We start from the raw sequence: 17,883 nt of genomic DNA on the forward strand, positions 1-17,883 counted from the left end.
ACAGATTTAACTAACTACGCTCGCTAGTTCCAAAATGTATAGGAAGTCCAAGAAAACTGGGTTAAATTTACCAAATAAATGCATTTAATTTATTCACAAAGTTGCTTTTCTAAAGTCCTTGAAATTCTTATTTGGGATCAGTGGACAGTGTTGAACTTATGGAAAGTTTGGGTCTAATTATTCTGTTATGATATGAAGTATAAGAAATTGTTTAAAAAGTTGTTTATGAAAAAATTGCCAAATATACAGGAAGTTCAAGGAAATTGGGATAAAGTTACTAAATAATTGCATACAATTGATTCATAAAATTGCTTTTGGAAAGTCTTTGAAATGTTTAGTTTGAATTATTGGACAGAGTTAATCCCTTGAAAAGAATAAACCATTAAGTTTACGAAATTGAGTTAAATTTGTCTGTAAAACTATAAAATTGTTATAAAATCAGTTTTCAAAAAAAAAAATGAAAATTAATATTTAGGACCAATGAACAAGGTTGAATCCTCAGGAAGTGTTACTATAGACTTGGAACTAATTTTCCTAATAGTATAAAAAATTGGAAAATGTACAAAAAAAATGGGGTTGACATGGTTGAACTTTTGGTAAGTGGTACTATAGGCCTGGAACTAATTTTCCTCTTATTATGAAAAAATTGTTTGCCAAAATGTACAGTCCAAAAAAACTAAACCAAAGTAATACACTAAATACATTTAAAAAAAATTAACCTTGCAAACCTCATTTCAAACAACCTTTGAACTGGTGTGGTACTTTGAAATATTAGATTTATAAAATGTACTAGAGGTTCTAATAGAAAATAAAACGACTGTCATCTTGAATAGCCAACAGGGCCCTAAATATATTGAATAAACTCAAGAAAATATATAGGTATCACTATTTAATATCGATGTCCGTCTTGGGTTTATTATCCACATTAAATATCCCTCCGATCGGACAGTTTTCCTCGTACTGCATGCACCATTCGGGTTCCAAAGCGTCCGCGTTTACACCCAACTTGACCAGCCTCTCTCTGTGTATTAAGAACCGGGACTCGGCCTCCCGCCATCCGGTTTCCGGTTCGCTCCATAAAACTTCCGCCATCGCGGACGATCTCGGCCACAATCGACTGTCCAGGGACGTCGAGTCCGCTTGTTCCGTCCAGAAGGTCGCTTCCGCACCCAACACTTGACTACGTTTACTTCCTACGAGTTGAAAGTATATTGTATCAATGTTGCCAAAGAAACTCTTAGAAAATAAGCTAAAATAAAGATCTAACCAAACGCCGATATCGACAATTATGTGCGGCTAAAAAGAAGTATGGAAGGAATCATGTATGAATCAACTACGGTAAAATTTATAACTGGTATTACAGCCGACTTTACTCAAGCCGCAAAATGATAACATCGGCAACATGGCTTTCAGATCCGTTTTCATTTCAGTTCTCATGGGACTTAATGGGGATCGTTTGAATTCGTCTTTTAAATTTGAGTTTTTAAGTGAAATTTCGGAAAGGAAAGTGAATGTAGTTATTATTAAGAACTTACTAAGTCTTAGTAAGATTTCTTTGTGGGTAAGGATGTATTAAATACATGTTTTTGAAAAACGCTTCGAATGCTCAATTTCAGACTTAAAGGTAACCCCAAAATATTGAATGATAATTTTTGTAATAAATTAAATGAATATTTTGTTAAAAGCGTAACTAAAGTTACAGATTCTACTGGTTTTACTACTCTTTCAAATCATGAATATTCAAATAACGGCCAGGCCTTGGATTCCTTTAAATTTAGCTCTAAAATGCTATTTTTTTAATAACTCCATATTTGTAAATATCTTATTACAAAACATTAAATATTATTATTTCGTTAAAATTCAACAGTTAGCTTCTGAAAAATGGCAGATATTATCCTTATTCTTGAAGTTAATAATCCTAGTGAGTCTTGTCATTATCGTACAAGTAGTATTCTTCCATGTTTATCCAAAAATCCTTGAGAGATAAAATAAAATCATATATGGAGCAAAAGCCTATGCTTGTTATTTTGCATGTGATTGATGACATTTTTAGGGCTTATATGGTTGACAGTCATATGACAGTATTAGTACCTTTAGATTATAACAAGGCCTTCCACACCTAAGATAAAGAAATCTTGTACGTAAACTTGGACATTTTGGTATGCGTGTAAATGCTGTCCAACAAAAGAAGTAGTTGAGAAAAAGATACCTATAAGTTAGTGGAGATAGAAAAAGAGAGAGTTACGGTTCGTATATTGCTGTAGGAGCAAGAGAGAGCCGTCCACATTTTCTCTTCCTCTTATAGTCAGTGCATGGAATATATATATGTATCTCAGTCATCACACTGTAGGAGCAAGAGAGAGCAGTGCGCGCACACATTTTTCTTTCTCTCTTACGCTCAAAGTCAGTGTATGAAATAAAGAAGTTTTACTTCAGTCGTGTGGTTTCAATTTTTTATATTTTATTAACATCCTGTATATGTATGCATGATTTCGTTTTGTGTAAACATGTTAAGTCTATCATTGGTAATAAGTCTATATATGGGATTTAAACACTAATGGTATGTTCTTAGAGTATACTTACCGGCAATTTTAATCGGTTTATTTTCATAAACCTTTTGCCAGCCAATGTATGGAGAGCACCAATTATTGCCGTCCGTCACCCATCCGGCGAACCCGCAATCCAAATACAGGGCGTCGTAGTTGCTTAAAATCACCTTGTAGCCGTTTTCCAGGAGGTTTTTCACTTGCGGATCGTTCCCTAAGGTCCATATCTGGACGATGTACTTATCCTTCGGCAAAAAGTCCGTCAGATACTCCTTGTGGGTCAAATGGGAGGTCCACATCACCACGGGGATCTTCCTGCCGGCCTGGAAAGGGCACTGTGAGGTATAAATACTTTAAGTTGCCTCACTCACCTTTTTATAAACCCGTTCCAGAGCTTTGCTTTGAAAATAGTCCCATAGTTTAATAAAATCTGCCTCGGTACGACCCCATCCCTTCTGTTCCATCCATTTGACGATCGATTCGGTGTTGTTCCAGCAGTTAAAGTTCACCTCGTCACCGCCCATATGGAATATGTCCGGTTGGAACTGATCGAACATGTCACCGTAAATGTCTGGAAAATTTTACCACGTTACACCCTTTTCATTCAAGGTGGCATAATAGTACCTTCGATGACGTCATATAGTTTGTCCTTGGTGACGTCGAATTGTCCGCAAGGCGGTTCCACGCAGTAACTCTGCCAGGGTTGCCAATTGAAGCAGGTGACGAGGTTGGTGTGTTGCCAACCCTCGCCCACGTGGGCTGGCGCGTCGAATTCCGGCAACACCCTCACGCCCCTATCGATGTTCTCGATTATAATCGAATAATACCCGAATACCGTACCTACCTCAGTTTGCCGTATTCGATTATTTCCCGCACGTCTGCAGGGCTGTAGATTTTTTCGGGACTGTAGGCACCATATTTGGCTAATTCCGGTCTGGATTTGGAAACGTAAGGGAAACTATGGGAGTCGGTGATGTGCCAGTGGAAGGTGTTCAGTTTGGCCGCTCCCATGGCTGTTAGGGTCGTTTTGATCGCTTCCACCTAAGCGTTTTTTATTGTTTATTGGCATTTTAGATGTAAACATACGCTATTACGAACATAATAGGTCTCCCTTGTAAACGTATACAGTTGTGGGGTGAAGTTAGAAGAATAGGCCTTTGCTATGTAGTAGCCAACTATACCTTTATATTTTAGGCCCGGTATTATAAATATTTTTCAACCATTAAGTTCCCCTTACTTATAAAATGTCAATAATTTATAAACGTGCCATTTCCTCGTCTTTGAGGCGTTATTAGCGCCATATGCTACTGTCAAGAGATGTATTTTTCGTGTTTTTATTTTGGTTTATCTTGGCCGCAGATATACTTTTAGAAAAAAAGCCTCTACAAGCCAAAAACTATAAAAAATGGTGTCATTTTATATGACATATCAGATGCTTGACAGTCCGGTAGTCTCGAGGAGATGTATTCGTTTTTTTACCGCCATCTATATGTCGAGGAATACAAGCTTTTTCAGTGTTAGGTTATATTCGAAATTATTGACAGAATATATGTCAAAAGCCAAGATTTTTTATAAAGTTAACTTTAACTGATACCCCATTCACTGGATAAAGTTTTAAAACATTTACATTTTAAAGTTAACTGTGACATGTGACGTTATTCCACAAGTTAACTTTAAGCTATCTGTCAAAATAGTTTTATAATACCGGCCCTTAAACGTTTAACGTACTTAGAGAGATTCAATACTCTTCATTTACAATTTGGGTAGTTTACTTCGGTAGATTAGAATCGGAAATTATTTTTATATTAACTCTGTTTACATAATATCCTTTAAAATTTTAATTGTAAGAATTTACCTGGAATAAAATGAAATTCTTACAAACATGACGTGGTGAAAAAAATTATGCTCGAATAATATTTATTAAGTTTCGTATGTAAACGTATTCAATTATGCCGTGAAATTAGCAAAGTGCAATAAGATCTTTGCTATGTAGCAACTAGTGACGGTTTGCTTTTTAATAGATGATATTTGAGAAAGTAATTATAACTCTTTAATGTCATAATTATCAAATTGATATGACCTGATTGGGTCATCATGTTTCAAACAATTTCGGTGGAATTGCTGCTATATAAACACTTTTACTGGAGATATATCAGGTTTGTCGTATACAATTTTAACAACTAAAAAGGGATTTTATTATGTAGCAACCGTATTTTTTAAAATACATTTTTGCTTTAAATCGTGATCCAATTATTAATGTTCTTTATTTAAATAAGAACAAACTGTTCCTTTCAACTTCTTAGTCAGACGTTTAGTGTTGCTACATTTCAAAGGCCACTCACTGTGAGAGGTTAATTTCATGTTACAAAAACCAGGGTAAACTGTCTCGAATCAGTTTACCCTGGTTTTTTGGAATCAAACTTACTTTTGTTTAGAGTATGTTTACTTATTATGCTTAGCATCTTATTTCATCCTGTACAAAATCCAAAATTAGAAACTAGTATAAAACATACTCAAAATAAAGACAAGTTCGGTTTTAAGCTACCGGGATAAGCCGTGTCAAATGTTAAATATGATTAGCTTCTTAGAGTGTTCTACAAAATGTAGCAACACTGTAAAATTTGACTAAAGGGTCGGTAATAAAGGAAAGTATTTATTTTAAATTAAATTGTACATGTGGAATGGGGTTAAATTATTTACCCAACAATTTCAGCATAATTTTCAATGTAAACACAGTCTAGCGTTTACCGTAGATTATAAAGTAATAATACTAATGTATTTTTTTTGCGGTGTCGCTACATTAGAAAAAGCCCGATATTTTAAGTAAGTGCCTAACTTAATTTTCTACTTGAGCTAATTTACATCGGCTATTTCCTATCTAATATGAGAATGTTTACATCGGATTTTTTTGCCGAATTCGTCAAAAACCTACAATTTGAGAAGTTTCCATCTCTTACGCACATAATAGGTTTCCCATGTAAACGTATAGAGTTGTGGGGTAATAGAAATAGGCCTTTGCTATGTAGCAGCCAACTATACATTTATATTTTAAACGTCTAACGTACCTAGAGAGATTCAATACGCTTCATTTACAATTTAGGTAATTTACTTCGGTAGATTAGAATCGAAACTTATTTTTATATTGACTCTGTTTACATCATATCCTTCAAAATTTTATTTTAATTGTAAGCATTTATTTGGAATAAAATAAAATTCTTACAATATTTATAATTATATAATTATTATAAAGTGGTGAAAAAAGTATGCTCGATTAATATTTATTAAGTTTCTAATGTAAACGTATTCAATTATGTCGTGAAATTAGCAAAGTGCAATAAGATCTTTGCTATGTAGCAACCAGTGACGGTTTGCTTTTTAACAGATGATATTTAAGAAAAACTGTAATTCTTTAATGTCACAATTCAATATAAAATTGATCTGACATGATTGGCCTATGTTTCAAACAATTTCGATGGAATTGCTGCTATGTAAACACATTCACTGGAGATATTTCAGGTTTGCCCTATACAATTGCAGCAAGTAAAAAAGGCTTTTGATCCAATTATTAATTTTCTCTATTTAAATAAGAACAAACTGTTCCTTTCAATATTATCGACTTTGCAGTTATTATTATTGACTGGGTTTAGTATTGCTACATTTCAAAGGCCATTCCTTTGAGAGGTTAATTTCATGTTACATTTGAGGCAGTGTAACCTGGTTGCTTGGAATCAAATTTATTTTTGTTTAGAGTATGTTTACTTATTATGCTCAGCATCTTATTTCATCCTATACAAAATTAGAAACCAGAAAAAAACATACTCAAAATAAAGACAAGTTCGGTTTTAAGCAACCGGGATAAACCGTGTCAAATGTTAAATATGATTAGCTTCTTGGAGTGTTCTACAAGATGTCGCAACAATATAAAATTTGACTAAAGGGTCGGTACAGTGGCGAAGCTACCGGTGTGCCACGTGTGCGAGGCACACGGGCCCGGCTTCAAAAGGGGCCTGGGACGGGCCCCAACTTAGTGTGGGCCCGAGAACCAATCGAGTGGTCGATATAAAAAAGCATTTTCTTATAAAAAAAAGCCAAAACCCGCATTTCATAAAATGTTACCAAACCAAAAAATCAAATGTAAGTCAAATCAATAATGACGTATGCATTCCTACCGGCTACCGGAATGTATCATGTATATTTCATTATGTTTGTCGTTATCGTGCCGGTACCTTTGACCTTGACCTGTGCTTTGACGCCGCCGCGCCGCCTGACCATGTCACGTATAAAAATCGGGCAAAAAAGTCAGTATAATTATACATATATGTTAGCTTTTACGATTTGTTGTAGATAATTTTAACACAAATAACACACAAATTGTTCTAAAAACCTCGATTTATTCATTAAAAATATGCGAAATACAGCCTTTTATGTCGCGACCGAATTCAGACTGCCTTTTCTTTTTAAAAATTGCCGCGTTAACAAAATCTTCAGCGTCCGCACTTTTACTGTTTATATTGGGAACGATGAGATAAGGTGGATTTAAATAACATAAGCTAACACGGCCTTCCTGACATTGGGCGTCCTCGACCTTCTAACTTCCTGACCTATTTTGTTTATGTGTAAACAGTTTAAATTTAAAACAAAACAACAAACAAAAAAAAATATATAGCCCAAAAGAATTTTTATGGATCTTGTTACAAAGATCTTATAAGCCCAAAATACAATGGGGACTATAGTCAAAAATTATGAAATAGCCTAAACATTTATTTTTAGGGAACTGTTGAGAAACTTCGCCTAAAACTCAGTTTAGGGAACAACCTATGCACATTTTTAGAGCAGATAAAGCCCAACATGTAATGGGGAACTTAAGCCTAAAGATTCTTTTAGGGAACCTAAATGTCTAAAAATCACTTTACCAACAGCCTAAAAATCAGTTTAGGGAACAGCCTAAACTCTTTTTTTTTTAGGGAACAAAATGCCCAAAATCTATTGGGGAACATAGCCTAAAAATTGGTTTGGGGAACAGCCCAAAAACCTTTTTAGGGACCTTAAAGCCCACAATTTTAAATGAGGAACTTCTTTATTACAATAGCCACAGCCTATGTGCACTCATCTGGCCACGCGCGCAATTGCTCGTGCGCTGCTACCGTGGTTCTGCCTTGCTTTCCTGCTCGTCTCAAGACATATCTCTCATTTTGCAGGCAATTAATGACTTTGAACGGGCCCTGATATTTGGGTTTTAATTTGCCACCATATGCCAACTGACTATTTTCTATAGCAACTTTATCTCCTCGAGAGTATGGCACTGCTTTAACACGCTTCTTATTAAAACTTTCTGCTGACTTCTCAGTAATTTTCTTCAATCGATCATTTACATTACTGTTAATGGTTTTAATATCGAGAGCTTTTTGCTGTGAAGATGACACATCAGTTAACAGTTGGTTTGTAGCATTCAGACGCCGATTTTCATTATACATTAGCACCCATGGTGCATAGCCCGTCAATTTATTTATTGTTACATTAAAATCATCCTCAATATCAGGCAAGATTTTACTCCATTTCTTCTCATCTTTTTCATTTAAAACGGCACGCATAGCGTTAAATAGCGTGCGCATTACACGCTCTACTTGCCCATTTCCACGTGGAACTCCTGTTGCAATTAAATGTAACTCCACTGCCCATTCTTCTAAAAAGTCTTTAAATTTGCCAGACAGAAAAGCAGTACCTCGATCTGCTATTATACGTTTTGGTGCTCCTAACTCATAAAACACTTCACTTAGGGCTTTGATGCTACATTCTGTTGTTTTCTGCTTTATCGGACAAAAACGGACAAATGTCGTGAACGCATCTATTATCACTAATATCTGGGTGCACCGATTTGATTTTACTAATGGCCCAGCATGGTCGATATGCCATGTATCCATTTTGGTCGACGGCTTGGATTTTTGCTGAGACATGCCACTTTTTTTACCACTCGAGGATTTTCCCAAAACACAAGATCTACAGTTGGCCAGGTATTTCCGCACTGTTCTGCCCATACGCGGCCATGCCAAATCTTCCCGTAACTTTAACAACATTTTGTCAGCACCTATATGAGATGATTCATCATGGTATAAGCGCATTATATCCAGTCGCGCCGCGATTGGAACGAAACACCGATTAATTCCATCACTCGGACTGCATAAAAATACCAAACCGTCCTTCACTGAGTAGCCCGACAAACTTTGCGTTTTGTCTACTATAGCCTGACAAAATGCGTCTTCTTTTTGATAATCCCCGATTGTTTTATTTGCCTTATTTGGAACCGTACTGCGCGCCACTGAAACTCTATTTATCGAAACCGCATTTCGGCTAAGATAGTCCACATGAGCCATTCTACAGCCTTGCCGATATTCGATTTCAAAATTAAAGTCTTGTAACTTGATCCACCACCTGGCCACACGAGGGTGTAATTCTTTTTTTAAAGCCGTAGCGCGCACAGAATTACAGTCAGTATAAATTGTAAACTTTATACCATACAAATACGCACGAAAATACTGGGTTGCTTCTACAATAGCCAGAGTCTCTAAGTCATAGGAGTGGTAACGCGATTCACAATCAGTAGTGCGTCTACTGTAATAGGCTACCGGATGCAAAATATTATCCAAGTCTTTTTGCATTAATACAGCACCTAACCCTATGGAACTCGCGTCCGTGTGTAATTCCGTATAGAAGTCAGAATTAAAAATATTTAAAATTGGGTATTCTGTTAGTTGTTTTATTAAGTCTAAACGCACATTTTCGCACTCACTTGTCCACTTAAAAGGTTCTCCTTTACGCAACAGTGCGGAAATTGGTGCAGTTAAACTGGCAAATCCTTTTACAAAACGTCTGAAATATCCAGCCAACCCTAAGAACTGCCTAACACCCTTTACATCAACAGGAGCAATAGTCTGTGCAAGCGCATCAACTTTTCGGTTACTTGGCTTTACAGTACCGCCTTCAATGATAACGCCTAGATATTCGACAGACGTTTTAAAAAAACTGCATTTTTCCAAGTTCAGCACAAATCCCGATTTTGATAAGGTGTCAACAACCAGTCGTAAGTTATTAAAACCTTCCTCAATAGTGCGCGCTGGGCATAAAACATCGTCAATGTAAACAAATGCGATATCATCTTTTAATAGTCTTAGAGCCTTATCAATTGCTTTCTGATAAGTAGGCGGCGAAGTAACAAAACCAAAAGGCATGCGGTTATACTCATACAATCCATCCGGGGTCACAAAAGCAGTAATGTGTTTGGATTTTTCTTCAACTTCAATTTGGTAAAAACCCGACTTCATGTCAAGAGTGCAAAAATATTTGGCCTTACTAAGTGCATCTATTTGGTCTTGTATGCGAGGCAATGGGTAATTATTCCGCACTACTTGTTTATTTACCTCTCTGCAATCCACACATAGTCTCGTATCTCCATTCCTTTTTTTAACCAGTACAATCGGGCTAGCGTAAGCAGATTCACTAACACGAATTATTCCAGTATCAAGTTGTTCCTGTATGATTTGCTTGACTTGCAACCTCTCTCCGTACGATAGATGCCGCGGCTTATAAGCAACCGGCTGTGGGTCACGTAATGTTATTATTAATTTTCCAGTGGTTACGGCGGGCGGCGTTTGATTTATGGCTTGTTGAAGTAATGTTTTTATAGCATTAGATAATGGCTCGTCCAATCCTGACAAATCTAATCTACTTTCATCAAATGTGCGTACAGTACAAATCCTGGACATGCTAAGAGGATCATACACAATATCTACACTATTTTCATTTACCTCCACTTTAACACCTGGCCGTTTAAGAACATCCAAACCAATTAAAGCGTCAACGTCACCCCCAGGGATAGATCCATCTGGGACAACAAGAAAGTCCATTTCTAACGTCAACGTTGGTGTAAACATTATGGCAGTGCTGCGACCGATAGCCTTCATAATAGACTTTCCGATACCAGCCAAACATTGATTACTTGGTTGAATTTTTAAATTTAGTTTCTTTGCCACTTTTTCATGCAAAATTGATACGTCTGCCCCAGTGCCTACCAAATAGGAAATCGAAGTTATAGTGCTGTCATTTGTAAGTGTAGCTAAAGGTGGAGACTGCACAAACCGAGTATTTTGTGACAGCATTACTCGTTTTGGAAACCCATTTTTCTTGTAACAAGTGTCTTCTGAGTGTCCTTTCTTTTGGCAATATGTACATGTGTTTAACATTACAGTTTTTGTCTGATCTCTTGATGGATAGTTTATATTTGCTCCAGAAGGGCCAGGAAGAGGCTTTTCCATGTTGGACACTGTACCTTGTTTACAGTCTATCTGTTTATGTCCAAATCGATGACATTGTCGACACTTTCCGTGAAAAGCGGGGTGATCTTCACGAGAATTGTTTGGCCGTTTTCGTGACTCTCTCACTCGATTTACTTCGCTTAGTTTTGCAGCATCGCAGACAGCTAACAACTTTAACAGATCCGCATCGCACTCGGGACTCTGCAAGCAAATTCGATTTTTCACCTCAGCACTTTGAATATCATGCTCTACTAAACTCAGCACTATGCTCCAAGGAAAATCAGCATAAAACCGTCTAATAGCTGACAACTTAGCATTTCCATACTCAACTAGCGAGTCAAAATTGTTGCTCATAATTGCTAGACAGGCACGTAATTGAGTAGCTGGCGTGCCTTGTTCTGGAAATGCTACCTCAAAATCTCGCCTAAAAGATGCCCAATCTCTAACAATTGGCTTCCAATGACGATAAAATCGAGCTGCACGACCTCGAAGAGCGTGACCAGCTTTCAAAACAGTTACCGTATCAGAAATTCGCAACTCGGCTTGAATTCTGCTTACGTCATCCATCCACTCGACCATTGTGAACGGCGTGTCATCAGGATCAAAAATAGTTAAGCAAATTTGCGATGATGCCGCTGCTGCCATAACTTCGGGACCGGGACCAACCACAGCAACAGATTGCACATGCGCTTGTTCCACAGACGACTGTAGCGCCGCTTCAGCTTGCGTAGCTTGGGCGTTGGCCATGGTGGATAATATTTGCATGATTTGACTTTGAAAATTACTGTTACTTTCTTGCTGCATTTTAAACATCAACATCATCTGATTGTTTATTGATGCACTATCACTACCACCGATAATGGCTGAGCTACTCGTACCCGCACGGTCACTCTCACAACTTTCGCGTTGTTCCTCGTCAGCCATTTTTAAACACGCACAAAAAAAAATCACTTTTTAGGTCCTTTTCTCCTGTGATCGGCTTCACTAGGAGCTATCCCACTTCTGATGTTAGCTTTTACGATTTGTTGTAGATAATTTCAACACAAATAACACACAAATTGTTCTAAAAACCTCGATTTATTCATTAAAAATATGCGAAATACAGCCTTTTATGTCGCGACCGAATTCAGACTGCCTTTTCTTTTTAAAAATTGCCGCGTTAACAAAATCTTCAGCGTCCGCACTTTTACTGTTTATATTGGGAACGATGAGATAAGGTGGTTTTAAATAACATAAGCTAACATATATATATATATAGCCTATAATGTAAATATAATTATATATTTACATTATAGGCTTTTGATTTATCCTTTCCAATAAATAATAGCGCGCGGCCGCGGCTGGCGGCTTTATTTTAAAGAGCGGTGTGCGTGTGTCGGCAATATTTATACTAGTACTTAGATTTAGATAAAAACAAAATATGGCCGCTAGCCGCTACTAGCACTAAAAGAAAAGCCAACTTTGCACGTGTTAATGTTATAATTTGGGATTGGCCATTTTCACCACCCACTTCCCCCTTTATTCTTTATTGTTTTACTCTTTCGTTCAGTACATGTTACATGTTCTATTATACTAGTACTTTATAACAGAACATCTGAGCGAGGAAGATGTGTGGGTGTGAAGTGTGTAGAGTGTAGTGATTTAAAATAAAAATGAGTAGCTATAAATATAAATCGGGTGTGCAAAAACGCAAAGAACTTGAGGAGGCAAATGCAAAGAAAGCGAAGCTTCCAAAAATTACTTCTTTCTTTACTTCGAAGGCTTCTAGTAGTAATCAAAGTAAGTCAAAATGATAAAACTACGATTATATTTTTTTATTTGCATTTTTGTGCTTTTTAGATGAAATTGAGGACAATATCACACCATTGGTAGAAGGCCCTAGTAGCCCTAGCAAGTTAGAATTAGAATGCGAAATAAATAGTGATAGTAGTAGTATTAGTGGAGAAGTTAAATCAACGGCTGTGGCTGAGGCAAAGCAACCACTTTCACACACTGATAAAGGATATTACGATCCCAGTACTGCATTAACGGATGAACAGAAAATGTTTTTAGTTACTAATGAACCCTGTAGGCCATTAGACCCCTTTCCTAAAAATGAACAAGGTAGGAGTTTTTCATCTTTTTACTACACTAAAACGAGTATGTCAGGAATAAAAACTGAGCGTTTGTGGCTTTGCTACTCGAAAGTCCTGGACAAATGCTACTGCCTACCTTGTTGGTTGTTTGGGCAGGCTAACGATGCTCTTGGAGCCGGATCTAATGATTGGAGACATCTTCAACAAGCAGTCAACAGGCATGAGCAAAAGCTTAACCATAACGTTTCTTGCGCCGTATTTGGTCGCTGGAGATTAAATAAAACTATCGATGTTGAGCTTGATTTGAGAATTCGACATGAAATTAATGTTTGGAGACAAGTTTTGGAGCGTGTGGTAGAAGTTACACTTACATTAGCATGTTGCAATATGCCATTTAGAGGTCACGACGAAACTAAGAATTCTAAAAATCCCGGAGTTTTTTATCTGTGATAAATCTGCTTGCCAAATTTGACCCGGTTTTACGCAATTAAAGTTAAAATTTAGTAGAAAATAAGAAAAAACATTCTACCACTTACTTAAGTCCCGTTGTTCAAAACGAGGTTATTCAACTGCTAGGTAACACAATTAAACAAAATATAATTAAAAATATAAAAGCTTCTCCATATTTTTCGGTTATTATCGATACCACACAAGATATTGCTAAAATAGACCAGCTAAGTGTAATTATAAGATATGTAACCACAAATTTTATAGAAAATAATCCATTCCAAATTATAATTCAGGAATTATTTTTGGGGTTTATTCCAGTAAAAAACTAAACTGGTCTGGCTTCAAGCATAACAATATTAGACATTCTACGCAAAAATGAACTACCCTTAGAAAGACTTCGTGGGCAAGGTTATGACGGCGCGGCAAATATGAGTGGCATATGGTGTTCAAGCCGAGATTTTAAAAGTATCACCACAGATGTAAATAGCTCCGCACTCTACACACGTGCTACACACACACGTTTTGGCCATAGCATTAAACGATGGGCGCTTTTGCAAAGTGTTACTAAGAGTAAAATAACTTTAAAAAAATTGACACCTACCCGATGGTCATCAAGACACGATGCATTAGAAGCTCTTCGTTTTAGATATGTAGATATTTTAAAAGCACTGGCAAAAATAATTTTAACCTCAATAAATAGATCAGAAGTTACTGAAGCAAAATCTTTAAGAAAGCACATGGAAGAATTTGAAACAGTTTTTCTTATTATCCTTCAAACTAAAATATTAAAAGTTATTGATCAAAATATTAAAGCTGCGTCCAAAATGTTTACGACAACTAATGAAACCATAAATAAAATAAGAAATGACTTAAAACAACCATTATCAAGTTCAAACAAATGATGATTGGTGGAGAATAAACGTTTTTTTCAAAACAATAGATATAATAACAACTCAATTAAAAAATCGAAGTTCTGGGCTTTTTAAAATTTATTCCTATTTTCGTGTTTTAACGCCAAGTATTTTACGAGATCCTTCTTTTTCTGACATTGAAATTCACAAAATGTGTCAAACTCTGCACCTTAAATATTCGGAAGATATTGCGGATACAATTTCTTCCCAGGTGGTTTCTTTTAGAGAATGTTTTAAGCACGACTTAAATAATTTAACGTCTATTTTTGATTTATTAGATTTTATTATTGTTAAAAATTATTTTTCGTCTTCGAGTTTCAGTGAGATTGTTACAGCTTGTAATATTTTTTTGGCCATTCCAGCTTCGGTTGCATCAGCTGAACGGTCTTTTTCAAAATTAAAGTTAATAAAAACATACTTAAGGAATTGCATGGCTGAAGAAAGATTATCAGCTTTAGCAATTATTTCCATAGAAAATGAGGAAGCTCGAAAAGTAGATATTGCTAATGTAATAACCGATTTTGTGCATTCAAAAGCTAGGAAAAAAGATTTTTTTGGTAGTTTATAACTGTTTTAGTGGTTTTTTTCTTTAAATATTGTTTTTTGTTGTTATTTTATGTATCTGTTTTTTATTTTATTTTATTTTATTAATTATTGATTTTTATTTTGATTTTGTGTTGTTTAAATTTTTTTAAATTATAGTGAGTTAGTGTCAACTGTTTTGTTTGTTCGCTGTACATGAAGAATATATATAGCTCTTCCTAAAAAATGGTTTTACTTTTTTTTTATAATAACCTATAGATTTTTGATTTTATTTGGGGCCCGGCAAAATTTTCGCACACAGGCCCGTGGCTACTTTGTTACGCCACTGGGTCGGTAATAAAGGAAAGTATTTATTTAAAATTAAATTGTACATGTGGAATGAGTTTTCATCATTTACCGAACAATTTGAGTAATAATTTTCAATGTAAACCCAGTCTGGCGTTTACCATAGAACATTAGAAAAAGCCCAATATTTTAAGTAAGTGCCTAACTAAACTTCATTTTCTACTTAAGCTAATTTACATCGGCTATTTCCTATCTAATATGAGAATGTTTACATCGGATTTTTTTGCCGAATTCGTAAAAAACTTACAATTCGAGAACTTTCCAGCAAGACTCTTTTTATTTTGAGTCTGTTTCCATATAATATAAATAATATTTCAAATAAAAGGAAATTCTTAAAATCCCAATGTAACAACAAAAAAAGTTATGCTTTCCGACGTAAACCTATTCAATTAGGCCACGAAGTTAAGAATATTGCACCACTAAGAACAAGGTTGCTATGTAGCAACCCATAACGGTTTGCTTATTTGAAGAAATCTGTAATTTGTTAAGTATTATAGTTGTCTATTTGATGTGACTTGTTTAAAATTATGTTGGTATTTGCGGCCAAATTATAATAGCTAATAATGAAATAAAAGAAAACCATGTAAACATACTCAATCGAGTATTTTAGGTCTGTGGAATAAACCTACTTAATTGCGCTATGAAATTAGAACAGATAATACAGGCCTTTGCTATGTAGCAACTGCTGCTCGAGTTATAACGCACGTTTTATAATGACTATATTAGACAAGAAAAAAGAGTCTCCCTTTCTTCGTTTAAGATAACAACGTATTAACTGATTTAGTGATTTAAATTTTTGTGCAAGGTGTGGCTACAAGTGCCTAACTTCATTACATATATTTGACACAATTTACAATGGCTACTTACTATCCAATATGAGTATGTTCACACCAACCTCTTTCGGGTCGAATTCGTAAAAAACTTACCGTAATAAAATTTCGAGACGTATCCAACAAGACACCCCTATAAGGATAAGCGGGTTTATCGGTGATAAACACATCCCGAGCAATCTGCAATTCATCCCTCAAATCGTCGAATATGATCAGCTGATTCAGCGTTTCCAAACCGTGTCTCGCCCCGAAGAAGTTCTGTGAAGTTACTCGCGCCTCAACTCTACCATCTGAAGTTTCGTTAATCTTTAGCTGATAACTCTCGTCTAATTCCAACGAGTGTTTGTCTATGCCCGAATCTTTTATGTCCAGAGTTACGATCAGGGATTTGCCACCTTTTAGGTTGACATTCCTGAAAAAACCAACCAATTTCTATTGATATTGTATAATTCGATACTAATCAATTTTTGTTATTTCACAATATACTTACCGTGGTAAAATTTGCTCGATTTGCTTCCTAAAGATGCGACTCGCCCCTCTGACCAAATCGAACGTGGGCGAATCGTATTTTGCCCCCAAAATGTCGATACTGTGTACGTTTATGGTGGTCAAGAAATTCCCTATCGAGACATTCCCGGAGGGTTTAGGCCAAATCGCTGCGGCATCAGCACAAAACAACCTGGAAAAAAACATGTATATCATCTAGTACAATCAATCTAAAAACGTGATTTCCAAAGATACTATTGATCATGTTTGACAAAAGTAAATCCAACAGTAAATCCAATAACGCCAAAGGTTGGTGCCGCAACTTTTCGGATTTAAGCGTCTTTTGTCAAACCTGATCGACGATCAAAATATAAATGGTGATACTATTTTTCTCGAGAAATTTGCTAAATTAACTGTACACACTAATCATTTCCTCACTAATTGATAATTGTACTGACCGGCAAGCCGCCAAACTAAGTGCGGTGCCCTCGTTCTCGTTGGTGATTGGCCTCTTTTGACAGTAGCCCTTGACGCACTCGTATCTCCACGGTGATTTTAAGACGCTAAAATTGGAAAATTAGAATTTTATTCACGCTCCTCGGGTTAACCACCTGCTTACCTGCTTGGCCAAACCAGTTCTGGGGTCAACAAAACCAAAAACGAACCGTATAACCAGTTCATCCTGCAAATAATCATAAATTACCAGTGTCAGTTTGCACCGTTATCTGAAGGATAATTGCTTATCGCATATTTTCAAAATTATCCAAGATAATCCGATAAAACATGAAGCGTCTTATTGATTAAGAATCCCCCTACAAATGTTATTTTTAGCCCAAACTTGTTTCAGGCACAAGTTTTCAAGTTATACCGATTTTTGTGCAAACGGTCCCTGAACTTTAACCTCACAAAAAGTCTAATATCTCGAAAACTATCCGGTATAATCGAATGAAACTAAAAGCATTTTATTGGTCAAAAGTTTTGGTCCCAAACCATTTTATTGATAAGATTTCGAGTTATCCAGGTTTTTGGGGATTTTTGCGACTGTTCTTTGACACAAAAATTTTACTCGAACAGACTGTTAAATATTATGCATATAAACGTAGTCAAGTGTATAATTATTAAACCTGTAACAACCCTGAATGCACCCTTTTACACACTTAGAGCTATTTAATAAAATTGTATCCGTTTACGGTTTTTGTAAAAAAATTGTAGTCACCTATAAAATTATTTGGCAAGTTGTACTGGTTTAATTATACTCGTTGAAAATTTTACAAAAAAAAAATTGTAATTGTTTAAAGTTTTACTAGAAAATTCAGTGCAACGATATATTAGAATGGTCACCCGTCAAAACACCAGCATTTTACTTCTCAAACAATGTAAATAGAAGG

At 35.9% G+C, this 17,883-nt stretch overlaps 1 protein-coding gene across 3 annotated transcripts in view; it reads right to left on the reverse strand.

Moving 5' to 3' along the window:
• Positions 1-825: 825 nt before the first annotated feature.
• LOC126738386 (chitooligosaccharidolytic beta-N-acetylglucosaminidase) overlaps positions 826-17,883 on the reverse strand; it is a 40,912-nt gene continuing 23,854 nt past the window's right edge. For all 3 annotated transcript variants that reach the window (XM_050443694.1, XM_050443693.1, XM_050443695.1), the window contains exons 2-10: positions 17,115-17,177; positions 16,954-17,058; positions 16,500-16,688; positions 16,106-16,421; positions 3,391-3,587; positions 3,171-3,340; positions 2,918-3,117; positions 2,584-2,869; positions 826-1,193 (exon numbers count right to left, since the gene is read on the reverse strand). In XM_050443694.1, coding sequence (XP_050299651.1) covers positions 886-1,193; positions 2,584-2,869; positions 2,918-3,117; positions 3,171-3,340; positions 3,391-3,587; positions 16,106-16,421; positions 16,500-16,688; positions 16,954-17,058; positions 17,115-17,176 — 1,833 coding nt within the window. In that variant the 5' untranslated portion in view covers position 17,177 and the 3' untranslated portion in view covers positions 826-885. The remainder of the gene's footprint in view (positions 1,194-2,583; positions 2,870-2,917; positions 3,118-3,170; positions 3,341-3,390; positions 3,588-16,105; positions 16,422-16,499; positions 16,689-16,953; positions 17,059-17,114; positions 17,178-17,883) is intronic.

This window comes from Anthonomus grandis, chromosome 7 (genome assembly GCF_022605725.1).
Source record: "Anthonomus grandis grandis chromosome 7, icAntGran1.3, whole genome shotgun sequence".
NCBI lineage: Eukaryota > Metazoa > Arthropoda > Insecta > Coleoptera > Curculionidae > Anthonomus > Anthonomus grandis.